Below are 27,486 nucleotides of genomic sequence, written 5' to 3'. Positions count from 1 at the left end.
AATTAAATGAATAAATACAGTTACTTTTTTTTTTCAAAATCTCTAAAAGAGATCCCTTGGAAAGTTACTTGCTGCAAGGACGGTGGGCATGACTGCCTTCCCAGGTCTCTCTTTGTGTCCCATGTACAGGGTCCTGACTGACAGCTTCAAGGAGGCCTGTGGCAGAAGACCAGACACCAAGCATCAAGGGAAGTTACTCATGCAACATGGATATCAGGAAGAGCAGTAGGCCAACAAGATTCCCTCCTACTCTCCAGGCCCTCACTCCCCTGTCGAGCAAACCCACCAACCAATGCATATTTCACTGGGAAAATTGCCAGACAGACACAGTGGGGACAGCTTTTCCCTTCCAGCACAACAGATCAGTTTGCAAGATCAGTACTACTGCAAGCTTCCTCCTCTAAACTAGACATTATCTGCCTCTACTGAGAGATAAGAGGGATTAACTAGATAAGAAATAAAACACTTTGGCACAGAAAAGTCATCGACAAATCTTTATTGAAAATGTTGCATAGGAGTAGAAAAACTCAGGAGGAAATCTGGATGGACACCTGCAGCCAAGACTTGAGGTTTCAAGGTACCAATTCAATCCTAGCAAACACTCACACTACTTTCTTTGCTGTTTTGGTTTGTTTTCCCAGCATTATCTCCTCTGTGATTGCCACCCCTGCATTATCTCAAACTCCCAAAGTAGCTGGAAAATCTTAAATAGTGTTTTTAAGTGCAACAGGGTCTTAATGAAATAAGCCGAGGCTTCCTGCTCCCTTTCTTGTTCATAGTAACCACCAATAGAAGTGTAAACCCACCATCCAGATGTAACATTCAATCCAAGTATTAAAGAGGAATAACAGGAAATTCAAGATACGCAGGATTTTAGGTAGATGGTGAAATGTCTGAATTAAAATAAACACAAAGCAGAAGAAAGAAAAAAGACAGGTAACTCTAAGTTTTCATTAAAAATGGAAGCAAAGGGGGTGGGATATCAAAGAAACTGTCATTTTCTAGAACGTCTGTTATTCTACATGGATTCTATAGACTAAGCTTGTGTGTATGTAATGGTGACATACATCATTAGTAATCGTGGGCCAGTTCCCAAAGACACACACATCCACCTCAGGAGCAGAGCACCCCAAGACAGCAATCACTCAACAGAAAATGTTATGCTTCTCCACCAAAAACTAAAGAAAAGTGAAAATTAAGGCTGGTAGGCCTGCCAACCAGGACTCCAGGACCCCAGAGACAGACAGTGAGTGGGCGGAAGACGCCATGGCAGTGTATCAAGATGGCCCTGGGTGAGTCACAACAGGAAGCAAAAGCCCACGTGGAAGGACTAAGTGAGAGCCTCCTCACTGATAGGCTTCACCTGTTCCTTTTCCTGTTGCTATGACAATATGCTGACAAAAAGTATTTGAAGTGCTGGCATCACATTAGAGGGCCTGACTCATCATTGATCCCTAGCCAGCTCATAATCACCATCACGAACCCCTAAATTGCATTAAAGTGATATTTTTTTCAAAGCTGATTGTTAGGTCACTCCTCAGCCTTCCCCCACCCCAACTCCCTCTCTAACCACAGACACAGGTCCGTGTCCTGCTCCTCCTCATCCCTGTCGTCCATCATTCACTGACTGCCACTACCTACCCTGATGGTCCTGTCCCATCCCCTCTAGCCACACCAGAAACATCTACTTATATAGCACATCTGGCCAAGGCTGAGCATGGCACACAAAACAAAACTGAAATGCATTTCAGAATGGCAGAAAGGGCAAATGGTCATAGAGTAGATTTCTAAAGCTACTGCCACCAGGAAGCAGAGGGCACCTGAGAGAAGGACGCTTCCCTAGTGATGTGACTCGAAAGGAAAACCCTGAGCTGCACGACTTGGTGACATTCAGTATAAAGTATTGTTCATAATATCACTATAGTTTGCTGCTCCAGAGGAAGAAAACTGAAAGGAGAAATAAGAAAGAAGTGAAATGGGACTTGGTGGAAGGAAGTGGAGAGAAGGAAGAAGGGAGAAAAGAAGGAATACAATTTAGCTTTAGGAAGAAAGGGAGCCTATGGAATAGCTACTTCTGGGCTCCATCTGGGCTCCTTTTAAATCTCAGTTTTGGGTGAAAGGGCTATTAGATGCAAGCCAACCCTAGAAGCCCTCCACGGAGAGGGTGTGGTTGAGCTCGTAAGCGTTGCTCTCCTCTTCCTCCAGAAGAAGCTTGTCAATGGTCAGAGAGCTGATGGCCCTTCTGGGGTCATCCATGTCCTGAAGGACTGGCTCTGGGATAGAAATGGGGAGCTGGACAAACTGGGGCCCAGACAGGGTTGGGGCTGGAGGTTGATACTGCAGACTGGAGGTGGGCAGTGTGGAAAGGGGCTGAGGCCACGGGAAATAGGTAAGGGGCGCCTGGTGCTCTGGGCCCTCCAGCTGCGGCCCCACTGCGGGTGTAGCCGTGCTTCTTGGCTGTGACAAAAAAAATACACAGGAACAATGGTTAGCAGAACTGGGGTGCCCACCTGCATCCTTGCCCCATCATGACCTCCCATTCTACCCCACCTGCCTTTTCTGGTGTTACACTTAATAGGGTTCCACCTCCTCCTTCTCTGTCTCCTAGAAGAGAAAGCCTGACAAGTTTCAGCTGTGCTCTCTCCTCTTCTGACTATATGCTCAAGCTACTTCCCAACTTGGAAGCTTCACTTTTTCATGAAAGAGGGTTCAGAAAATAATGACGTCATACCGCTGAGTAAACTAAAGGCTTTATAGGTTTCATTGAATATAAAATATATTCCAATTGCAAAAAAAACTTAAACTATATAAAATATAATCTTGATATATAATGAGCCTGTCTCATAGCCTTGTAGCTGTTTCTTGAAGATGACTTCTATCTGGCTCAGACAGAAAGGTAACATGGACCCCTGTGGTGGTTTGAATAGGTGTGGCCCCCACAGACTCATGTGTTTGAATGCTTGGCCCAGAGGGTGTTGCACTATTAGGAAATGTGGGCTTGGAGTCTGTATCCTCATGTTGGAGGAAGTATGTAATTGTGGGAATGGACTTTGAGGTCTCCTTATGCTCAAATTATACCTAGTGGGGTACACAGTCCCCTTCTGCTGCCTGTATATCAAGATGTAGAACTTTTTAGATCCTTCTCCAGAACCATATCTGCCTACATGCCGCCATCCTTCCCACCATGATGACAATAGACTAAACCTCTGAAAACTGTAAGCCAGCCCCCATAAATGTTTTCCTTTATAAGAGTTGCCATATGCTGTCTCTTCACAGCAGTGAAAGCCTAACAAGACAGAAGTTGTTACCAGGGACCGAGGTATTGGTCTGATGGGCCTGACCATGTTTTTGTTTGGAAGGATGTGGACTCTAGGACTTAAGATTAGAAAAGCAGTCAAATGGTTTAAGTGGGACTTAATGAGTCATGCTAGTAAGAACATGAAGGACAGGGGTGCTGAGGGTTATTTGAACTGGGGTGGGGGTGGGAGGGTTCGAGAGGTTTCAGAGGAGAATTATTTCAATATGTTGCCCAGAAATCCTTCTTGTGATATTTTGGTGAGGAATGTGGCTGGTTTTTGCCCCTTGTCTGAAGAGTCTGCCTGAGGCCAAAGTGAAGAGAGTTAGATTAATTGTATGGGAAAAGAAAATCTCAAAACAGTATAACATAGACTCTGTGTGGCTGACTCTTATGAAGAGTGTTTTGATGAACAGGAGATAGCTAAGCAAGAAAAAATACAAAATGCATGGTTCAAGGGGAAAGGGGGCACCAGGAAGTGGAATGGAGTCAAATCCTGTGTTGATGGAAATAAACAGATTAAAGGTATTAAATGGAACTGAGGAAGTTCTGACTCCAGGGCAAGATCCCACCCAGCTAAACTTGCATCTTGTTAAGAATAGAAAAATGGGGTTTATAGACTCTCCCTCTGAGACTAGGGAAAGTTGCTAAGGCTAGGTGTACAGCAGGGGTGTCCCAGCATGAAAACCTAGAAAGGCCATGTGTGAAACTATGAAGATGAAGTATGTATTACCTTGGAAACCTAAGGGTGCAAAAGCTGTGGGATACCTACTGTGGAAAACTGCTAACAGGAAATGGAACCAAGATAAAGAAATGTGTCACAGTCAACAAAGCTGAAAGGAGTTGGAGATCTGAAGAGTGCTTTGATGGCAGACCTGGAGATGCAGAGTTTGGAGTTTGCCCATCTATTTTTCAGTCTTACTTTAGTCCAATATCTCTTCACTGTGCTCTCTTTTGCAATAGTATTATATGTCCTGTGTCATTATATGTTGGAAGTATGTGATCTGCTTTTTTTTATTCATCTTTAATTTTATAGGGCATTATAGTTAAGAGATTGCACGAATCTCAGAAGACATTTTGAACTCTGGACCTTTAGAAATTGTTGAGACTGTGAAAGATTATGGGGATTTTTAAAGTTATACTAAATGCATGTTGTATTATGTTATGGCTACAAACCTATAGGGGCCAGAGAGTGGACTGTGGAGATTTGAATAATTATGACTCCCATAGACTCATATGTTTGAATGCTGGCCCATAGGGTATGCACTATTAGAAGGTGTGGCCTTGCTAGAGTAGGTATGACCTTGTTGGAGGAAGTGTGCCACTGTGGGGTTGGGCTTAGAGACCCTCCTCCAGCTGGGTCTGAGGACACTAAGTCTACTCTTGGTTTCCTCCTGGTGAAAATGTAGAGCTCAGCTCCTCCTGCACCATGCCTGCCTGGATGTTGCCATGCTCCTGCCTTGATGATAATGGACTGAACCTCTGAACCTGTAAGCCAGCCCCAATTAAATGTTGTAACTTTTAAAACTTACATTGGTCATGGCATCTGTTCACAGCAATACGACCCTAACTAAGACACCAGCCCCAATTAAATATTTTATTTTATAAAGAGTTGCCATGCTCTTGGTGTCTCTTCACAGCAATGAAACCCTAACTAAAACAATTCCCAAGAATCCTTGACATCCTTAGATCCCCATGGGTTAACATAGCTCCTTCAGCCCTTGCCCGTTTAGTACTGACCAGTACAGAGAGACCAGCATTCTTGTAGCATTGGGGGCACTGTTGTATCTGCAGTCGTGGCCTCTTCCTGCTATTGCCTGGTACCTGTCCCTGCTCAACCCCCTCCCCGTCTCTGAGCTGCTCCCTGGGACAGGGGCTAATCTCCCAAGTATTCTACAAACCATACATCACATTCAAATATCAGCTACTCGAACAAACCTCAGGCCAGTGAGGTAAGGCCTATGTGCTTACTATCTTTCCACAGCAAGCCAATGGATAAGAAAGTTCTCTGCACGGACAGAAGACAGATCCAACCCCCACCTTTCCCCCCCATCCTCCCCTGTCATCTCCCCAGCTGTCACTGTATTGTAAGAGTAAGTTTCTAGAGTCATTCAGGGAAGAATTTTCATCATCCTCCTGGAGAGTTTGTCACAACATGGATCCTGATCCCAGAGGTTTGGAGAAGGGCCTGTTATTCTGCAAGTCCAGTCAGACCTCTGAGGAATGCTAATGTGGCTGGTACCGCGGACTGCAGTTTGAGAAGCAAGGCTTCCTGGAGTTTCTGTATTTGAACAACGGACCTGGGGACTCCCAACATGCAGGCTGGTGTGTAAAAATCCTACTGCACAAATGGTTTCTTCTCATTCAGGGTGAGCTCCTGCTCCCCAGCTTGGCTTCCTGAAGGCAGACAGGACCTGAGAGAACCTTACTATGATTATTTTAAAAATCCACATGGAAACCATTCACTTTTGACTCCTCTACCTATACAGATCAATGGCAACTGCTGGTTCCTTGCCAAGGGATAGACCTGCAGGTCTTATCTCTCGGCTGCTCAGGAGTGCTGAGCCAGTAGCTCGAGCCAGCTTTGATGAGTTAATTCACAAAATGACAAAACAAATCATTTCTTAATAAATACAGTCTGTTCAATTCACAGACCCTTTCAGAGTGGAAGGTGAAGATGATAAAAAAAAAGGATAAATAATGAACAAAATCTTCAGTAGTGAGAAGGCTGTGAACCACCATATCCTCCACCGCGGGTCCTCACAGTGGAAATCATTTGCCTTAATTAATTAACTCCTTCCTACTCACTGGCATCAAGATCCATCCCCAAATCACTTTGTTGAGTATCCAGGTGGGAATGGCAGGGGAAGCTTTGCCAGGAAAGTGCTCTGAGGTAGAGAACAGGGGCACTGGAGTGACCCCTGGACCTTAAAGGTAAACAGAGGGGACATGGGGATCTAAGGCAAGCTCCACCAGCACAGGGTAGGATCTGAGACCAAAAGGGAGGTTCCAGCTGTACCGCCCATAGTCCCAGAGTGACGCTGGTCACCACTGCTTCCTAGGCTTTTTCTCCCCATAAGCACGTCAGGAATTCCCATTCTTTCGGAGACATAGCCACCCAGCATATAAAACTATAACTCTTTTCCTGTACTCTTCAAGGATGGGGGGGTTTCCTATTCCACCTGACACTTGAAGGCACTCATTTGTTGACACTGCTGGCAGACTAGGGCCACTAGGCGAATAACAAACATTTAAGGAGTGCTGTCTCTATGCTAAACACAGTCCCATATGTACCAACTCATCTGATCCCGTCTTGTTAGGCTCTCCTGTCTAATAGATGAGGACTCTGGGTTCAGAGAGGTCAAAGTACTAAGCACGGAGCTGATAAGAAAAAGGGAAAGACTGATATACACAGGTAACTTGATGTTACAACAAGAAATGGGAAAAAATTACTGTACAGGTGTGTCTGACCCAAAAGTAGTTTCCTTGATGACTAGTTCTTAACCTGGAAGTATTATAGTAGTTCCCATTGCTAAGTATACAACTACTCCACATGTTATCGAACTGATAAGAACCCAGACCTTACACAGATCGCACCTAATACTTCATCTGCTAAAAACTTCACTTACTGAGACCCACGGCTTCCAGAGAAGCTAGGAAGGTTTGGGCTAGAACCCACAGATCTTCCCAACCCACAGGAGTAAAGGATGTGACAACTCGAGCATACAATGTCTTTGTGGAGGATAGATAGTTTCAGTCAAGAGGAATAAGAGCAAGTCACCCTGGAGGATGCAGTGAACTTAGCTGACCCAGTAACCACGGAAATCAATAGACAAGAAAACCAAGCGTCTTCTGAGAGGGTGCTATCAGCATCGGTGGAGAGAACTCTACTCTTGTGTGACATACCGTGACGTTAGTGATGAGTGGTGGGGAGGCATAGGTCAATACCGAGGAGGGTCCCACCACTGTATAGCTGGGGCACACAGGCTGCACATACATGTCAGCGGAGTAAGGGCAGCTGACAGCTTCATGGGACACATACTCCGTGTAGGGCGTCCATGGAGCCAAGGGTTGAAGAGTGGCCGGGGCAGGTTGGGAGAGCCAGCCAGCACATAATGTCCCCTCCTCTGTCACTGTGGGAGCAGAAACCTCCATGTCAAGGCAGGAAGGACCTGTGGGAAAAAGGAAATTACAGAAGTGCAGGCTTCCCAAGAGGGGGGTCCCCAAAGACACCAAGACTATTATAGGAGAGCTCTTACCCACTGTGCTGTAGGTTGCCAGGGGCTGGTGGGGCAGTACCACCTAGAATAGGGACAAGAAGACCAGAATGGATGTTTATCTATCTGCAGCAAGCCCTCTCAAGGACTCTCAGGGTCCTGAGATAGGAGAACTATGGGGGAAAATAAAACCTACCACTCCGCACCTCAACCATCACCACCTGCCTTTTTGAGGGTTTTGTATTTTGGTTTAGCAAGAAACTTTATGAACTCTCAACTCACACTAGGGTGTGTACCTTTGGCTCCCTGAAGCCTCACCAATAGATTTTTTTCCTACATATAAAAGCAAGAAGCCCTTCAAGAATTCCCCTGACCACCCGACAAATCACCAGCTTACCGCATCCAGGTTCACCTTCTCCATGAAATCTGCTGCCTTCATGCACCACAGATGGTGCACGAATCAGAGAAGGACACTCTTGCCTTATCCCCCTGTCCACCCTGACAAATCCAACTTTGTGCATGCACGCATGAACACACACACACACACACACACACACACACACACACACACGCAGTCACACTGCTCACAGCAGCTCCTCACCTCACACGCACACACACACACACACAGTCACACACACGCAGTCACACACAGTCACACACACACACACACACACACACACACACACACACACTCACACTGCTCACAGCAGCTCCTCACCGCAGCTGGTGGACCAGCTGTCCCAACACTGGTATGGCCACGCTTTCTTCTCAGTAGCTCCTTCACCGGCTCCTTGACTCGAACGCCCTGGTATGGCCGTGGAGGGGCAGGAGCTTGCTCTGAAGCTGTGGCTGTAAAGGGGAATGTCACTTTAACCCATGGCCCTTGTCAGATACCCCCAACCACAAAACGCCCACTTCCCCTGCTGTCCAACTCTCTAAGTTGTACTTGAACTTGAATCTCTGTGTGGCTTCCTAGAGATTGTTCCCAAGGCTCTTCCTGTCCCCAGTCATTCTGGGGCCCTACTATATCCAAATAATTAAGCCCTCTCCCCTTTGTCTAAAAGTGACAGGACATCCCGAGGGTATCAGAGCCCCGTTTTTCTGATGCTATATAAACTGGCTCTAGCGAGAAGGCCTGGTTACACACCTCTGCATGCCCTTGCCTGTTTCACCTCTCGGCCTTCACTGCTATTCCTCATAGTCAGAATCCTGATCTGGGGCAACTTCTCTGCTCCTTGCAGGCCATGGAATTCCTACATCCACCTCTCCAACACATCCAGATCTGACTAGCTTTCACATAAGTGGCAGTAAGGGATGGCAATCAGCCCAAGAACTCTTGAGCCGGGTATGACTGGATTCCAATCCCCTCTCAGTCATAATCTAACTATAGCATCCCACGAAGTCATCAAACTTCTCTGATCTCCATAACCTGTAGCTTCTTATCAGATGGGTATCGGTGCAATTTGTTTTCGTGTTTCCTTGTCCTGTTGGTGTTGTGTATATAGCCCAGAGCCCCAGACATGCTAGGCAAGTGTTCTAGCTCTGAGCTTCACCCTTCGCCCCACAAATTCAATAAATCTACAGCCTCCTAGGTAATTATTAGTTATCCTTGATGAGGTGAATTTAAAATGCTTCCAACTATAAACTTCTCAAGATGCTGTGTTGTTTCTGCCCCCCGGAGAGCCAGGCATGTCTAGTCCCTCTGTAAGTTTAGTCATGGCTGTTCATTAACTAATCAAGTGAGTGGTGCTTTCAAATGTGTTTCCTTTTGTCTTCCTCTCATGTCTCCTGGGTCTCTAGGGTTAATTGACTGAGGGGGAAAATTCCTGGCTGCTAGGTCCTTGGTTATGTGAGACAAACACCCAATGCTGGCTCATGTGTCCTAGAACTGGAGTATCCACCTTGTAGCAGCTGGGACAATGTTTCCTTTCCCTTTTCTCAAGAAATCCAAAAAAGCATCAATTAAACCCAAGTCAGGGCACAGGGCTTGTCATTGCCTGGGAGATCAGAGACAACCTACCCACTCCGATGGAATGGTCCACGGCAGGTAGGCCAAGATCTAGGGCATCCGAGATCAAGAAGCAATGGTCTCTGGGACTCACACAAGGAACCCATTATCCTCCACTGATAAGGGGCCCAGAGACACAGGCTTTGTATCAAAGGCCGGAAGCCAGGGTATCTGTTCAACCCGGATCCACAGGCCTGCCTTGACTGAACTTTGTTCAGTAAACACCCAGCTGATATTGATAACAACCATGCCTCAGGTCTGCACAAGACCTCCTGCAAGATTCCTAGGCTCTCAGCAGCAGCATAGTCTGGTCTTGAAGGCCATGCACGGCCACCAAGTGGGGGAAGAATGAGCCCCAGAGGCAGACAGTGAGTGAGGACCTAACACCTCAGTCTAGGATTCTATATATGCCATGGTCTCTTCCCTGACCATGGAAAAGAACCAACTAGAAACTGATGCAAAATGCAGATACCCAGGGTCTTGCTCCCATAGAGTATGATTTGGAAGAGCCACTTAAGCCCAGAGTCTGTCTGTATCAAATTACACAGTGTTTCTGAAGATGACTGGGGTCAGAGCTCTGATACTTCATCCCCGACTTCGTCTAGAGCCTCTATAGCATCCCAGTAGGAGATGGGCCTCATGTTAGTATCTGCTGTCATAAAAGAGACTCTCTCTCCCATACTCATTCTTCCAAAGTGATTCTGCACACGTGGATGTGGCCCCTACTCACATGGATTGTAAGTATTCTAGAGAACATAAACAATAAATCCTACCAATGAGATGAATATAACAAACAGGAGATTTGGACTGGCATAAGAGTGGACATAAGAAAGAGCCAGCATGGTATCTGTGCCCTGAGACCATCTTCATCTTCGCTCAAAGCAGCAATGACAACAGACTTCAGAGCCAGAAACAGCTGCATTCAAATATGACCTGTCACTTATTACTCAAGAATTCCCAGATTTATATAATGACTCTAGACCTCAGTTTCCTTATCTGTGAGATGGAGGCACATTTTAAACTTCTCAGTGGCATGTTTCTAGTGTCCAATCGTCCTTCTGAGTGTGTCAGCCCTGCACAAGAGCTGTTTGCACAACTCACCTGTGCATGCAAGAATGATATCTACGTGTGCAAGAATGATGTCTATATGTGCAAGAATGATGTCTACGTGTGTAAGAATGATGTCTATGTGTGCAAGAATGATGTCTACATGTGTAAGAATGATGTCTATGTGTGCAAGAATGATGTCTATGTGTGCAAGAATGATGTCTGGTGCTGCCCACAGACCCAGTGTGTATAGACTGGGATGAGAGACAGCAAGAGCATCTCTGTCTCTGCTTCATTCTGCGTCCCTTTCTCAGGATCATCAGGACCACTTCAGCTTTCTTTACAGATAGTTCCTCCACTTACCTCCTCTTAGGCTTCCTGTCATTCCTTAGGCACGAAGCTTAGCCTGAGATACTCTACTCTCAGAAAAATAATGGGGCATAAGTCAAAGGAAAGAAAGAGAAGGTATAAGTACCAGGGTCACTTATACCAGGGTCACCCTCGAATTCAGTTGGGTAACAAGACACATATATCTCAGCCCAGCTCCGAGATGGGAACAAGGCTCTGCACTTCTGATTTGCATGTTCAATTCCTGGAAGGGCCTAGAGGCTTCCAGGTCCCACTCATCCTCTGGAACTGGACACACTATGCACTTGGCTATAACAGGAAATGGTGGGCACTTCCAGATCTTGGGAAGTAAAAGTTTCCTGCCCTCTGCTGTTTTAAAATCTATGGACCCAGAAGGCTTTGGGGAGATGCTATAAACACAGGGTAATCACTCTTCAATATCGGGTCCTCTCTGGACCCCTCAGAAGTAACGGACGTGCCCTGGCAGATGAGAGCATGTGCAGCAAAGCACTGATCCAGCACAGCTATGAACCTCCCACCACTCTGTGTCCATAGTGAGCTGATGAGGAGCCTTGTTGCTGACTCCATCAAGAGTGGGGATGCTTTGACCATGCCACTTCAAAGTGCTGGCAAAGTATCAGAAGCCAAAGCGCCGAGACATCTCCCTCAGAAGCTCAATAGACAAGAGTATCTGCAAGTTGGCAACTTGCAGTCGGGGCCTTTCACACTCATCTATGGAAAGCAAGAGTCGGTAAACACCCTGACTTCAACTCTGACCAGCACCGGCACTATGGAAATTTGGAAGAAGAAGAAAAAATTGTTCAAGGTCATGATTGCCATTGTTTAGGGCTGCTGAGTTCTTGAACTGATCTCTTTCCAATGATTGCACTGAAATATTGTGACGTTTTAAACAAGATATTAAAATAATTTAACATAGCAATTTTTAAAATAGTATATGAAGAAAAGAAAATAAAAACGTGAAATAATACTCTATTGGCAAAGAAGAAAGCCTGGAGTACTGATAACCAGAGAATTTAATAATTCCCTAGTCAAACTGCAGCTCTGGACAGTACATTGGCAAAAGCTTGAAGCTTTCTGCCATTCTTCTTGAGGACTGAGGACCCTTGTAGCTTCTGTGGGCTTGAAGAATCCATCACAATGGAAAATGAGTCTACCTGAACATGAACCTCTGGGAATCTCTTTGGACAGGAGTTAACCTTACTTCTTTTCTTTTCTATTGGACATAAGTTGCCAATGTATTCAAGGAAAATAAACTTTTAAGAAGCCTCGTTGATAGCAAAACCCATACATTTGGTCACAAGGAGAGCTCCCCTTTTCCAAAATGAGCAGTGAGTGATCTGGAGTTAAAACAGTCAGCAGAAGGCATTTCAGTTCCCCCACCACACACCCAGATATGCTGTACCTCACAAGAAGAGGAGGCCCGAGGCTGCCATCCACCTGAAGGTGCACAGGGCAACAGGCTGAAGCTAATAGGTCACAGATCCCACAGCTCCTGCATGCACACTCGCATCTAGGTTTACTCTCTACCCACCTGAGAGAATACTTGTTTCTATTGAGTTAAACAAGCTTAGCACTCTAGGTTCCTCAATGAAGTACAGTAAAATTTCACTAAGGAATTATGCAGAATCACAACAGCTATCTATTTAATAACCCCATGCTACTCAACTCTGGAGCCAGTAGCCAGCCCTATGCATCTGTAACTTGGCTTTCAGTTTAGCTTTAAAGGAGCCTATGTCCAATAGGTGTTTTCTGAGAGAAGACCCTTGCGTCAGCCATTGTCCTCTTGAGATTTCCCATAGGTCATTAGGCCAACAAACAGACTGGACAACAATTAAGAGCTCTGCCCTTAATTGTAAAAAAATATATATATATAATATGTTAAGCATGGGGGGCTGGGGATTTAGCTCAGTGGTAGAGCGCTTACCTAGGAAGCGCAAGGCCCTGGGTTCGGTCCCCAGCTCCGAAAAAAAGAACCAAAAAAAAAAATATATGTTAAGCATGGATTTGCATCACCAGAAAACCAGAGAACAAAAGTCCTCACATCTATAAAAGCCCTTCCATCCCAACTCAAAAGACTACTCAAGCTTCAATTCACAACTAGTAGAGCCTCACAGCTGAGCCACATTGGGCTACTTTGAAAGGTAAAAACCACCTAGATGAGAAGGTCTCATGGCATGCTACCATTTATGACACCCTCTGAATCACTCCAGATTACCACTGCAGAATATTTTCTTTCACTGCTGGTGTTCAATATTATCCAAAAGAAAATAGAATTCGTTAAGAAGGAAGACCACTAACACTCTCTTTACTTGTAGCAAAACCAAAATAAATAGTCGAACAATAGGACTCTAAGCCTGGGGCTAACAAACTTGTCCTAGCTTCTACAGAAAACAAAATCTGAAAAGTTGCTGACACTTTAATGTGAAGAATCTTGTTTGCGTTGCTGACCTGAGATGGCTGAGATCTTCTGGGAAACATGAGTTCGGGTAGATTTGTTTACATTCTTTATGAAAAATGCTACAGCAGGTGCTCTTAGGGTGAAGTTCTCAGAGTTTTCAAATGTATTCTTTTCATTTATGGACAGAGGCTGATTTTTTTTCCAAACAGGAAGACTTTGTTCTTTGGCCAGAAGGACTTGAAATACTACAGAAAGACTCTCCCACCCAATTTACACTAAATCCTCCTTCTCCTCCTCCTCCTCCTCCTCCTCCTCCTCCTCCTCCTCCTCCTCCTCCTCCTTCTCCTCCTTCTCCTCCTTCTCCTCCTCCTCCTTCTCCTCCCCCTCTTCTCCCCCCACCCCGTCTCTGTCTCCTGCTTCTGCTTCTTCTGCTTCTCCTTCTCCTCCTTTTTCTTCTTCCTCTTCTTCTTCTAATGTAAACTGACAAAATGATCCAGGGTACATGTGACTGTGGATCTGATTCTATTCACTAATGCTTGAACCAGAAAACTCTCCAAATGGGAACAATAAACATGCCACCTATACATTCTAGCAATCTAGATAATACTCAGGGAAGAAATATGCAGAGAAGATAATACACAGAGAAGAAATAGAGATGGGAAAGGGGTAAGGGGAGGGAACATGGCTCTACAAAAGCTGCTCATAAGATCAGAGAGAAAATGGACTACACTTGGATTATAGGATGATACTGCTTCTGAGGCTACACATGTGGCAGAGAAGAAACAGGAAGTTACTGGTAAATGACCTTCGATGTCTCTATTAAGAGGTTCCAAAATGGTGGTTGAAGCTGGCTTCGTCAGACAAGAGGAAAGAATCGGTGGTTTTCTTGCCCCCTTCCCAAGATGTCCCCCACAAGCATGTTCTTCCTTCCATGGTCCTGCAGTGTTCAACATCAGCCACAGATAATCAAGTCCACTGGAAAAAGCTCAAGGACAGCTACAGTCACTAAGAAAGTCCTCAAACTTGGACATGGCAAGGGAACCCCTAGCAACAAGACTGGCAGTGGAAAGTAGCCAGGGTCAGTTCTGATGCTGTCTGGGGGTCACTGCAGTCTTAGAACCCCAAACCTCAGATCAGAGTTATTTAAACATGATGCTCTCTCATGAAAACCATAGAGATCAGAGAATCAACAGCCAAGATCTTCCCAGCAGGCACTCCTCTCAAGAAAGCTCACTTATACATGGCTCATTCTCACCAAACTTCTGCCTAGGGTGTTTCTTTGTGGAAGCCTCAAATTATAGATATCCTACATCATGGCCTCAAGCAAAGCTAGCCACAGGTTGGTAGTGTGGGAGCTTTCTGTGTGGTAAGTTTCCTTAACACACAAACCCCACTGTCCAAGATTCCTTTCCCCTAGTGCCATTTGCATCCTGCATACCACTTGTCCACCCTCTTTCTGATCTATTGTGGAGTAGCAGGGTACAGGAAGCTGGTGCAAATACCTCTTCTGTATGTACACCAATTTAATGATGAATTGATGGGTAGCAATAGTCCATATGTTTCCAGGTCATTATCATAACTCCCAGAAACTCTGAAATCCTCACCTACGTTTTCATGAAATTCTGTGGTTGTGGTTCTCAGATCCTCTAACATAAATGATATCATGGGGGCTGAACTACGACCTCTGTAGACAAAGGATACAGTCTACTCTCCATCCCTTCTTTTAGTGACGAAGAAGGTGATACTTAAGAGACATTCAGTGACCTTTCCAAGGACTTCACTCATCAGTAGTGGTCTCATTGATCAAATTTAGGACCCATGACTCCAACATAGCCCATTTTGTATTCACCACATGCCTTCTTCTATGACTCTATATGTCTCATTTTTTTTCTCTGTGTGGCATTGAAGGTCAGCCATATAAAGGTCGCTGGGCCAATCCTAACCATCCTTCCTTCAGCTGGAGTACTGGCTGGAACCATGTGATCCTGTCTCTCTTGATGGCCAATTCTCCAAAAAAAGAAAGGGGTGTTTTCCAGGTCAGTGAGCCCTCCACAAGAAATTAGCCAAAAGTCTACTCACATGAGGAGTGACAAGAAGTGAGAGACTCAATTCCTGGCAAGGTTTTATTTTGGGTATTTTTCTACTGAAATGACAGCAGATAGGTCCACCTGAGAAACCAGCTGCATCTGCTTGCCTTTTATAGAAACTAGGGTCACTAGAGCAGAAAGGGTTCCCATCTCAGATACACCACATCTCCAATCCAGGGTCAAGACCAAGAGACATCTAGAAGACCATTTATCTAGCGAATACTTATTGACCAGATCAGACTAGGTTCCTGCCCTTGGGGAGCTTGCAGTCCATTCAGGTGGTATAAGCAGACTTTAACGAAACCATCACACAAGCAAATGAATTGTGGGTTATAATGAAGCTGTGGCTGTTTCAGAACTAAAGAGTTCTGACTTCCGCCTCTACCTGACTCGTTAATGCTTGAATGAGCAGCAAGCTGTCTCTAGAGGCATGTAAAGAGGAGAGAGGCAAGAGGCATGGTGGACGGCTCTCTCTTCAGTGTAGAGAATGACCTGGGGTCAGTGGCTCAGGCCATACCATGAGTATGAGAGTAAGTCTCTGCCAAGACACTCAATGTGACAGACCCTCCGTGACCCCTCGGAGTGTTTCACCAACTGCTGTCTGCCCTTGGCTGACCAGCCTATGAGAAGAACAGCCCCAAGAACTTGTTATAAGATGAACATCATCTAGATTCAGAATCTTTATTCAAATGTTAATGTCAAATGTAAATGTTAATTTTTCTTGGGTAAAGAATACAGGGGGAGAATGTGTGTGTGTGTGTGTGTGTGTGTGTGTGTGTGTGTGTGTGTGTGTATAGAGTTACACATGTCAATCTACATGCCATCTACCTTAGTTGTTTTGTTTTCTTCTTGAGGTAGGGTCTCTCACTGGTCTAGAACTGTCAGCTAGACTGACAAGCCACGAGATCACCAGGGAGGGATCTGTCTTGTTTCAACATTCCTAGAACTGGGATTATATGCACACAGCATTATGCCAGTTGTGGGGACCAAACTCAGTACTCATACTAGCATGGCAAGGGCTATCTCCATTAAGTATCTTTCTTTGTGAGACTCAAATTTGCCATGATTGCTAAGTCATTGTAGAGTTAGCCTTGATGAACTCATAGCCCACCTCCATATAAGGTGGACCTATTTCAATTGAAAGGGGAAGGGAAATTCAGTGCCGTGAAAGACTTCTATGCATTAATATACAGCGCGGTACAGGGTTAGGACCAGGCAGACCTAGTTTGGGAGGCTTGCTACATTGCTTATCATCCTTGTGACCCTCAACAAGTAACTTAACTGTGTAAGCCTTAGTTTCTCTACCTGTAAAAATGAGAATAATATTGTGTGTATCAGGGGCGGTCGTAAAGACTGTTTATTAACTAACACATGTGGCATACAATAGGTGCCAAGTAAAAAGTCACTATCGCTCAGCACATCTTGTTACATACTGAGACTAAATGTCTGGCATATCCAGGACTCTGCTATCTACAAAACCTGCTAGTGGGCTTTCAATTCAGTTTTCATAAAGTGGAGGACAGAAGGGGAGACAGGAACTAGGTGGCAGCACTCCTTTCTCCAATATGCCACCCAGACCAACTTCTGGAAAGCCATTGCTTTGTCTTAAATTGAATACCAGATTCCAGAAAGCACTGTCCTAGCCGGGTAGTTTGTAGGTCTTAATTGTGCTCCTGAAAGTCACTTTCAGGTCTGTGGTCCTAAAGTTCCCCCAAGAAAAGCCTAGTTAGGATACAGGGAAACCAACAATGACCAGGGAAGGACCAAAGCTCTCACCTAAAGACAGCAACCCTAAACAGGAGACCAAAGCCTTGGTTTTTTAAAAAATTGTCTGAGCAGAGTACATTTCTGTCTTCAGAAGCCAACAGATAAATGGGGAGGGGAGGCTTATGGCATATTTAAGGACTTTTTAAGGTTTCCACTAAGAGTAAATATCTTAGATATTTTTGAGTGCTAGTAGTTAGGTAAGAGACAGAGTACAATGGCTTATCCTTGCCCTGACCTCAGCTGTTAGCCACTGCTATTAGCCAGGCCTTAAGGAACATGTAGGTGTCTCTAAAAAGACATAGCCATAGCCATAGCTGAGGCTGAGTTATAGATATCAGTGGGTTAGGATGAAGTCTATCTATAGCTATGTATGCAACATGGAATGCAATTCTAGAATGTAGTGTTTGGGGGCCAGAGGTGTTGTATTACCTGTTAGAGCAAGGCAGAGTCCTGGCTCACACACTGGACACCTGGGCTTCACAGAGGGCGGGTGAAGCCTCAAAGTGGGGGAAGCCTTGAGAATGTATGAGCATCAGTCCCACATTACACCCAACCATCCTACTGCAAACCTAAATTCTACAGGAAGACAACTCCACAAGAAGGGATGGAGTAGAAGAAAGAAATACATCTTTCTTTACTAAATAAAGACCTGAATCTAGAATTATTGGATCTATCTAATATCATTCAGGAAGAAACTCTGTTGTTGGGTAGCTTGAAGAGGCAGACGAATACTCAGCTGTTAGTTTCTTGACCTAAGCAACACCTTATTTTAGGATTTTAAGGCTAAAGACAATCTTACAAAAGAAATATTTTTCCCTGAGATCCATGGATAACGACTACTCTCTTCAAGGATTTTTAGATGCAGCAGGGGTTGTATTTAAGGGTCAGGTCCAACTATCCAAGCCTCAAGGCTTATGACTAGTGTAGGGTTTTGGTCCACATGTAAAGTTAGTCCTGGTGACTGACTCATGAATAAAAACAGAACTTGTAGTCAAGATGAGCTTTTGGGACAAGTCTCAGGTTTACTAACCAGTAGCTCTCAGGACATGGGAGACTACTTCATGAGGGACACTTAAGGAGTAACTGTTAGAATATCAAGTCTGATGAATATGTCACTGGGTCATTTTTTAGGAATTTGACTACTCCCTAATTCACAAGAAGCTCACATGACTGGAGACATAGCTTTCGCAGCTGCAAAGCTTCATGAAAATCAAGATAGCCTGCCTCACAGTGACTCATTCTGTAAGCCGAGAACCTGTGACTCGCTATCAGGGCTCTTGGTCAAAGAAATGAAGAGCTGGTTAGAACCCTAGGACACAATTATGATGCCAGCAAGTGCCTACAGAGGCAAGAAAATCAGGACATTAACAAACAAGCCAAGCTCGAAGCATCCTATCCAAGAGATCCTTCATCTCAACTTTGATGTTGGGCTCTCACAAGAGAATTGATTTGAAGAGAGTGGTAGATCTCAACCAGTTGATTACAGCCCCTTTGGAGTCACATATCAGCTATCCCGCATATAAGATATTTACATCACAGTTTATAACAACATCAAAATTGCAATTCTGTAGTAGCAAGGAAATAATTTTATGGTTTGGAATCACCACAACATGAGGAATTGTATTAAAGGGTTATAGCATTAGAAAGGTACAGAGGGAATTACAAGATTTATGTGCATCAGCCTAGACATCTTTGGATTTCTACCCAAATATTTCCCAGAATCTAAGCAATGAACCTGATTGTCATCATGTGGCCTTCATGACCTACAAATGCCCCATGCCATCATCACTGGTCCTATCTTCCCCTTTGCTGAAGAAAATTTTTATTCCCTTGCCTCACTACTCTAGGAGTTCCAACACTAGATCGGACGCCTATATGAGTACACGGAAGCAAAGCATATGAAAAGATGAGCTGACTTTCTTTCTAGACTCTTCTTTCCCGAGCTGACAAAGCTTTCATCCAATATCAGAACCTGCTATTTTCTACTCTTTTTCTCATTCCTTTCTTTTTCAGGTCCTCAACATCTGTCATTCTTAGGCTTTAAGATCTTCATTATTATCTCCCCTCCCAGTAAAGGTTTGATTCTTTCTAATAGATTAAAAGGTAATTGAATTTTCCTGAAGGGTGGTAGGCTCCTTTTGGGTACTAGCACCTAGTCTGAAAGTAATTCTGGCTTATAATTCTTTAGCTGCCAGCTTTTCCCAGAAAGTAGCACTATGAAACCATTACTAAGAACCTGAGGCAGCACATTGGTGTTTCGATTTTCAGTATCATTAGTGCTATTTCTTGACTATTTTAAGTGTTGTTCTCCTCGCACCCAACTTATAAATACCTCAGTCCAAATTAACTTGTGAATTAAAAAAACAAGCACAAGTTTGCCAGTCGCATGCCTCATGCCACCCGATGAGGAAGTCATGAATAAGTGAGTCTCAAATGGTTCGCCTTAGCCATCAGCACTAACCCTGATCCCAAATCCTAGTATTAATTACAGGGCCTTGCATATGGACCCTACCACTTCACTATTAATATCCAACTCACAAATTGTAATCTATAATTAGCTTGCATAACCTCTGTCCTCAATGAGAGAATACAATAATAGTAACAAGAACTTCATTGGGTGTTTACTTACTGTCAAGCATGGTCGTAAACACCCACCACAACCCATGAAGGAAGAACCACATCCTTGTGGTACGCAGAAAGAGCAGGGACTTACCAGCATCACAACCAGTAAAACACAAATAGGTCTAGGTCTCAAACTCATATCTGCTTGACCCTGACACTGGTCTTCAAACTTCTCAAAACAGAGAGCAGCAATGTCCCTTTGTGGCTCTACATAAAAACCCTAGTCACTATAACTTTCTCTCCCATAAGTAAACACATCACAAATGCGTTATGAGGGTCTGTTATATTTCATCTCACTGTTGACCTTTGTCTAACATGGAAAGCCTTGCCTTTCACCAAGTACATCTGCCAGGCCTTGGGAGGGAGCACAGCTCACTGGCAGGAGACTGGGAAGCTTAGCAAGTCTATATTTTGGGTCTGCTTTAGATGAATTTTATCTCCTAGGTAAGTTACTAATATAATATTTAAGCTTCATTTTTCTCATCAGTGAGGAAGTTCTTACAACAGGATCCATGTTACAGACAATGTAGAGATTATGAGAAGTAGATTGAATAGTACAAAGTAAGGCAAAGACTGGCTATTGTCACATCCAATGACTGCTTCCTTTTTTTTTAACAGCCCTTGACCTGACAATAGGCCCATCTAAATAATTACATTCTTCTCCCTTATAGCTGGCGTGGCCTTCATATGTCAGAAGAGGTTGTGTGTTAGAAGGTACAGTAATGATGATTGATAGATAGATAGATAGATAGACAGACAGACAGACAGACAGATAGATATTTTCCCTGTTCTTGTTTCAAGATTTGATAATCATCAATGCAGTGGGTCTAGTTTCAGAAAGAATCAGAAAATTTTGAGGACAAATGTCATATAACAAAGACATAAGAATGAAAGACAAAATAAACCCAAATATCATTGGCAGTACAGAGACCCCATAGGATTCTGGGAAGCCTACTATGGACTTCTTTCATGGAGTGAGAGGTATAGTCCTCAATTTTACTTAAATTCTGATTATGTCACATCCCTATATTAACAAGAAGATATCACCCAAAGTGCTCCAAAGGAGGATTTCATGTTCAGAGTGGCACTAAGTAAGTGCACGTACCCCACAACTGACATTTAATACTATCAGAAGGACTGAGCACTTTCTGCTAATTCTAGTACAGAGAGCTGAGATTCAGCTGTCAGCACTAGTAAATCACCCAGGAAGAAGAGGAATGGGTTTGCTCATAGCTCCTTAATCTCTGGAAGTCACCCTATTGGATGGGAAGTTCAGCGTGCACAAGTATATGCAAGCAAGGCATAATGAAAAGATGACTGGAACCTGCTCCTATTTCTAACTCTCTTGCCTCTCTTTTTTATCCCAACATTTCCCAGGCCTAGAAAGCTTAAACAATCTTTATTCACAGGTCATTTTTCAAGTTGTGTTGGAAATTGAGTGTTAGCTCCTGCTGAGCAGAGTAATAAACACCTACCATAGCCTACATCTAAATGTATACATAACTTCTGTTCCTGGGCAACTCAACTAAACCCTCTGGGTTGGGACCAAATTATTGATATTCCCTTAAATCTCCTCCAAAACATCCCAGTATTTAGCCAATGTTGAAAAGTACTGCTCTAGGTAGACATAAGACTCCTTTCTAGTAACTTACAAACCATTGTTTTAAAATATATATTTTTCAAATAGGGTCATAAGAAAACTCAGCAAGTAGAGACTAAGTCCAATCTGTCTAACCTTAGCTAGGAAAAGACTAAGTTCATGGTGGTTAGGTAGTGGCTGAAAAGTCCCAAGCCTGTTCATCTGTAGACTGGGAAGTATAATCACAAATGCGGAAATAATGTGTCTGTTCATAGCCTCATACAACCATGGTACTGGGGAGAAGGTTCTTTCATCCAAGGTAATCGATCCAAGGTGACTCTGATCAAGAAGTTCTTCCTAAAACTGAGAGAGCTAGGGGAGTTACTAAGGATGCCATAAAGGGAAAGTTATACTAACAATCATAATTAATTACCCAACTTGCTTTGGTTAGATAGCAAGAGAAATTATCCAGTACCTTCATTTAACTGGAAACCAAACTACTGTAGGACAGTCAGGGTGAAGGGACCTGATACACCTACTTTGTATTTGGAAAGCTAAAAAGCAAACATTTAAGAATTTCTTAATAAATCCAACACCCAGACTTTAGGGAACAAGTGTAGACAACCTTGATTTATTATTCTTCATAAAAGAACAGATTCACGGGTACAAAACGAAGGACCATTTTCAACACTTCTGAGTTGGTAAATATTGAGAATTAGTAATACATATTTGACATCTTTCTTTAGTAAATATAGGAAGACAAGGAAAATGCCCACCAGGAATACCACTTGCTCTTTTACCAAGTAAACTGCATCCTTGTGTTGTGGAACAGTGTTTTCTGGGCAATAACGCCAGCTGCTCCCATTTTAATCAGTGCCTCTGTGATCGTCCATGAGATCTCCACAAGACTGAACCTGTTCACGTTCTACCATAGAAGGAAGGTCATTAGACTCTTCACTGGACCCTTGACCCCTACCCTCCAGCTGTATGTAATTCTTTCCCAGTGAGAATTCATCTCAGGAGGTGCTTGGCAAAGCTTATAAGAAGGAAAGGATTAACTAAAGGGGGCTCCACTGTGCAGATTTAGGGAGGTCACTACTCACGCTAGGGTAGAAATTGTTAGTGATGCAGATTTGGGGGTGGCCCAGGCTCCTGTAAATGAATTTAATAAACTCACAGTGTCTCCAGCCTACGCTTGTGTAGAACTGCCTTTGCGGCTCTTTCATTGGCTTGGTAAACACTTGTTCCTGTCTCCCCAGGTAAAGGGACTACAACAGCCTGAGAGACACGCATCCTCCCCAGTCTACCCCCATTTCACCTGCGTGAGGAACCTGTGACTCTACATCTCTCCTTTGGGCTCTACTTATTGTTAGCATTAAGAACCACTGACTTTGCATAAACTCAGTAAGGAAGGTCTTTACTAAGCTAATTGGGCAAAAGCTGTATCACAGAATAGAAAAGTTAGAGGTTGTCCACATAGTTTAAATTACTTCCTGTTATAAATAGAACTGAATTTATGCATGAGACTTCAAAAGTTTCAAAAGTTATATAATATGTATAACCCTGAGTCTTTTTTAACTACCCTTAGAACTATATTTTCTAGCTAGTGGAACCTTAGGTTAAACCCTAAAGGTAGACTTCACTATTAGTGAGAATTGTGAGTTCCTAATTTATGTTAAACCTCTGATCTGCTCCAGTTGTCTGACAAAGGCATAATGATTTAGTTAATAACTAGTTCCTGTCCCTAAGGTGGTGCCCCTAACTTACTACAGTTAAAACATAACATGGCCAACTCCATGGGCCATGAGACAGTCAATGCAAAGAAAAATCAGTTAACCCTGCCTCTTGCGATCACACAGCTCTTTCCGTAATACAAGAAGCAATGATTAAAATCACGTCTTCCAGTTCACAAAACCTCCCAACAAGTGATATTGGATTTATTTTACATTTTCCATCATTTCTAAGAAAGATTTCTAGATTCTTGACATTAACAAAAACATCGATTCAACTGTCTGCATGATTTATCTAACATTGGTGCTAACACTATACAAGCCTAGGAGAAACCCAGGGAAATGAGTATCTCAAGTACCAAGCAGGCATCTAAGTCCAGAAGTGAGCAAACTTCTATAAAGGGCAAGATAGAGCCATGCAAGTAACATTACAGATACAGAACTCTGCTGCTACAGCAGAAACAGCCCTGTTAAATATGCATATATGCATAGCTGCGTTTCGCTAAAACTTTAATTGCAAATATAGACAATAAACCTGGTTCGACACATAAGCCATATGGGCACACCTATGCTGTAGACCTTTGAAAACATCGCTAGATTTTATCAGCCAAGAATATTTTGACTGGAAGGTTGAAAGTATAGGAAAAGATACACAGGAAGGAAGCTGGCATAGCCCGATTGGACATTTAGAGGAAGGAAAGCATTAACTGACTACTGTGGCTTGCTTATTGGTGACTTGAGTTTCACTTCACCTACATCCATTGTTTTCCCTAAGTTCATCCTTTCAGTAAGAACTTACATCTAGATAAAATAATCCTCATGGTTTTGAAACCTTAATAAGAGTTTAAAATATGACCTTGAACTGAAAAAAAAAACTATTTTCTCTACACAAGTAGTATCGGTCAATTCTGTCTGAAGATGTGTGATCCAAATTCAGAAGTTAGTGTTTCACATTTAGGCGGGCTAGTGCTTTGCTGAATTCAGCCTCTGAAACAAAGACTTCGTATGTGCTGGAGTGGCACGACGTGATTTTATACCATTTTCTTGATTTTTTTCTTTTTTGTCACTTTAAGCACACATGGCTCTAAAACTTGTCAGACAGTTGCATGTTAACTCATGTGAAGTTCAATTGTTACAGTTACATTTTCCAGTGGAGTGTTTCCTCTATCTTAGACTTTTAATGACAACCACTGAAAGAATTGTGTCCACATAGGTTTAGCAAAGGAAGGACCCGTGAGGGTGGGGAGTAGAGGAGAACAAAGTATGGTGACACATATGTGTGGAGATGCCATGAGTAAACAGATTACTGTGTATATGAACCTATCTTTTTAACTCGCAGAGGAAGAGCAAACTTTATGGAGACTGCTTGCATACAGAAAATAATGGACTATAACCAACAGTTAACATAAAAACCCAATCTGGCATCCCGGTATGAACAGACGATACTGTCCAGAGGCAGTTACAATCCTTACTTTAATTGTCCCCAATGCTTTGAGAGGCACACATTCAAATCTCCATACGAAGAATGAGAATTGTCAGACTCAAGCCTGTGCATATTAGTTCCCAACTACATGAGACAGGGATGGCCAATGTGAGAGGCCAAATCTTAAATTCAGACTCCATTTTAGAGACCGAAAGTTTGAACTCAGGTAAACTAACAGGCTAGTACCTAGCATGAGTTTCCAAGTTGCCCCCCAACAAAACCTAGGCCTAGCTCCAGTCTCTAGGCTAATCCCCAAGAAGACCAGCATCTCCAGGTTATTCCCCCAACAAACCTGCACCCCCAGGTTACAAGCCTGCCATCTGCCTAACAACCACCAATGCAGAGGGAAGCAGAAATTATGAAGACTCCCAGCACCAGACAATTATGCTAAAGGCCATAGTAACTTCCCATTTAGATGCTTGCACACTTACCACCCCTCCCCCCCCCAGATATTCAGGGCGCCCCTCCACCAAAACTGTCCAGTATAATGGTGTTGTGCTGAGGAGAAGGGGGGGATGGGCGAGCTAGCCTGAATAGAATAAAGACCCTGCTGTGAGTTGCATCAGATCAGCTCCTTTTTTGAGGGGGGGATGGGGGGAGCAGGGGGATCAAACACTTCCTTGGCCCCACAAATGCAGAACCTAAGGAGTAAGTCTGAAGATGGACCAACATCTTTATCCAGCTGACAACTGAGAGGATCTCACAGTTGTCAACAGTTGTGAGCTTTGTCATGCTGTGCTCCCATCCTAACCAAAGCCTGTGTTCCCACTGCGTCCACCAACAGGAGTCATGGGCCAAGCAACGGGAGGCGACAGGAGCAATATGATTGTTTTCTTAACTCTTTCCAAGGTACAGTCATTTCAGCCCATGCCTGAAGGGTGTTTTCTGAAAAAAAGAAAGTGCCTTTTCAGCACTCCCAGTGTCTGATTTCAAACCCTGCCCACCTCGCCTGTGCTGGCACTGCCTTGACTTTACTGGTTTCCCACAAGTCTTAGTCAGTCTGGTGGCGGTGGCCATATGACCAGGGTAAAGGGATAGGTCTGTGGCACAAGGCCTGTTCTTGTTTTCCTTCAAGCCCCCAAAGGGCAGTTTAAGAGAGTTTATGAGCAAGAAGCAAGACCTCTAACAACTCTGAAAAAGAAAAGCTGTTCCTCTCTGAAGAGGCACTGGAGAAGAGAGATGCAGTAACAACATGAGGCCATGGCAGCTTCTTCCTAAGGCAAGCGGCCGTACCTCAGGGCCAACGCCAAGGCAGAGCAATTGGCAGCATTCCGGTGGCACCGTCAGCTTATAAAGAGCAGTTATATACGGTGGGATTATTTTTAACTCCATTTTAAATATGCAAACTCTAAGAGTTTAAAAAAATAAATAAAAGCGGCTCACACAAAACCCAAATGACTTCACTCTAAGCAAGATGGCATATTGGCACTTTGAAGGCCCTGGAGGATGTTAAGATCCATGTGCTACACCTCCTAGCATTTACAATGGTGTTGGCTGCCATTCTGCTTCCAGAAGGACAAGGTTCTGCTCTGGTCACCTTGTTGAATAGTCCCAAGCTACCCAAACTAGAATATGCAGTTAGAAATCTCAACTCCAAATCACAGTTCATTTATTTTTAATTTTATAAAAAAGTCTTTCTGATATCAGTGATGGGGTTAGTAAAGTCAGACGTGTTGAAATTGCTTCTCTGAATCACATATATGAGAGTAATGAAGTCCAGAGAACTTGGGATTGAGAAATAGAGACTAAATAGGTGGGTGATAAGAGGATTGTGTCACTGTAATCAATGGAGCAATATTATCAGATTACTTTTCATAAATAAAACACTCCATGATTTCTTTTCCTTTTAATCTGGATTATCATGTAAGTTTGACTGAGGAATGATATACCTAATAAAAGGTAGTTTTGAGGAATTAATCGGCTTACAAAGAAAGAGAGGGGGACTCCTTGATAATAGCTTGTTACATGAGGAAGAACAGTACTGACCCTTAATAAGGCTCCACTTTTATGAGACTCTGCAGTTGACTTTATTTACCTCATGAAAGGAATGTTGTAGAAAATGTCCGTATAGCCTCCGTTATCGATAACACAAGATTCTTTTCAGTCCACAGAATGGAAAATACAGTTCACGGTTGTTCCATTCAAGTCCAGGGATTAAAAATCAAAGTCAAAGATAAACCCACAGACTCCTTTGCAGTGGAACACAAAACTAACCATTGCCAGAGAATAAGGAAGAGAGTGAAAAGAGCTGCTTGGAGAGAGAGAGAGAGAGAGAGAGAGAGAGAGAGAGAGAGAGAGAGAGGCTTCACACAACTGAGTTTCCATCCCATCCCAACAATTCCACCAGAGAGAACTACCCCTGGCAGAATTCAGCTAGAAGCGGGCCAACAGAAAAATAACAAGCAGAAAGCAATGGGGTCTATGAAAGCAAAGGCCCTCCCTCAGGTGAAGAACGGCTCCTAACCCGTATCATATGTGGTTTCCGTCTCATGAATCATAATCTGCCCTTCTGTCACCTCAGTGATTCATGCACAGAACCGGAGATTCAATGAGCTGTCCCACCTTGGGACACTGGTTCATTCCCCCAGATTGGAAAATGAGCATCACCTCCAACAAGCTGATTTTGCCATCAAGCTCCTTCTCACCACCTCAGCCCTCCCAGCCCCGCTAGGCCCTGACTAGACTGGGGGCTCCCATCACCAATAGTAGCTCTCTGTTCCTGGACCCTGCCTCTGCTGACTTGACTCTGACAGCCACAACCAAAGCACTTACATTTTTGCCAGAGCATGGCTTGTGACAGGATGTTGCCTTTTCTCTTTGAAGCAGACAGTTTGGCTTCTTTAATGTGACTGGGCGTGCTTTCCTCCTGTGGAACCACCGTTTA

At 43.7% G+C, this 27,486-nt stretch overlaps 1 protein-coding gene across 1 annotated transcript; it reads right to left on the bottom strand.

The window, feature by feature from the left end:
- Window positions 1–482: 482 nt before the first annotated feature.
- On the bottom strand, window positions 483–27,486 carry Pou2af1 (POU class 2 homeobox associating factor 1). The gene is made up of 5 exons (NM_001109599.1): window positions 27,375–27,486; window positions 8,231–8,361; window positions 7,555–7,597; window positions 7,202–7,467; window positions 483–2,457 (listed from the first exon to the last, which is right to left on the bottom strand). The coding sequence occupies exons 1-5, from the start codon at window positions 27,388–27,390 to the stop codon at window positions 2,143–2,145; spliced, it is 771 nt and encodes a 256-aa protein (NP_001103069.1). The 5' UTR covers window positions 27,391–27,486; the 3' UTR covers window positions 483–2,142.

Source organism: Rattus norvegicus, chromosome 8, assembly GCF_036323735.1.
Source record: "Rattus norvegicus strain BN/NHsdMcwi chromosome 8, GRCr8, whole genome shotgun sequence".
NCBI lineage: Eukaryota > Metazoa > Chordata > Mammalia > Rodentia > Muridae > Rattus > Rattus norvegicus.
The sequence above is the reverse complement of the archived record's forward strand: the minus strand, read 5'-3'. Positions and strand labels throughout refer to the sequence as shown.

Bases quoted from the DNA above. Each gene is read 5' to 3' on its own strand.
- Pou2af1 (NM_001109599.1), bottom strand. The intron at 7,468-7,554 runs GTAAGAGCTCTC...TTTTTCCCACAG, and splicing joins GGCAACCTACAGCACAGTGG to GTCCTTCCTGCCTTGACATG. The intron at 2,458-7,201 runs GTATGTCACACA...TTTTTGTCACAG, and splicing joins CACTCATCACTAACGTCACG to CCAAGAAGCACGGCTACACC.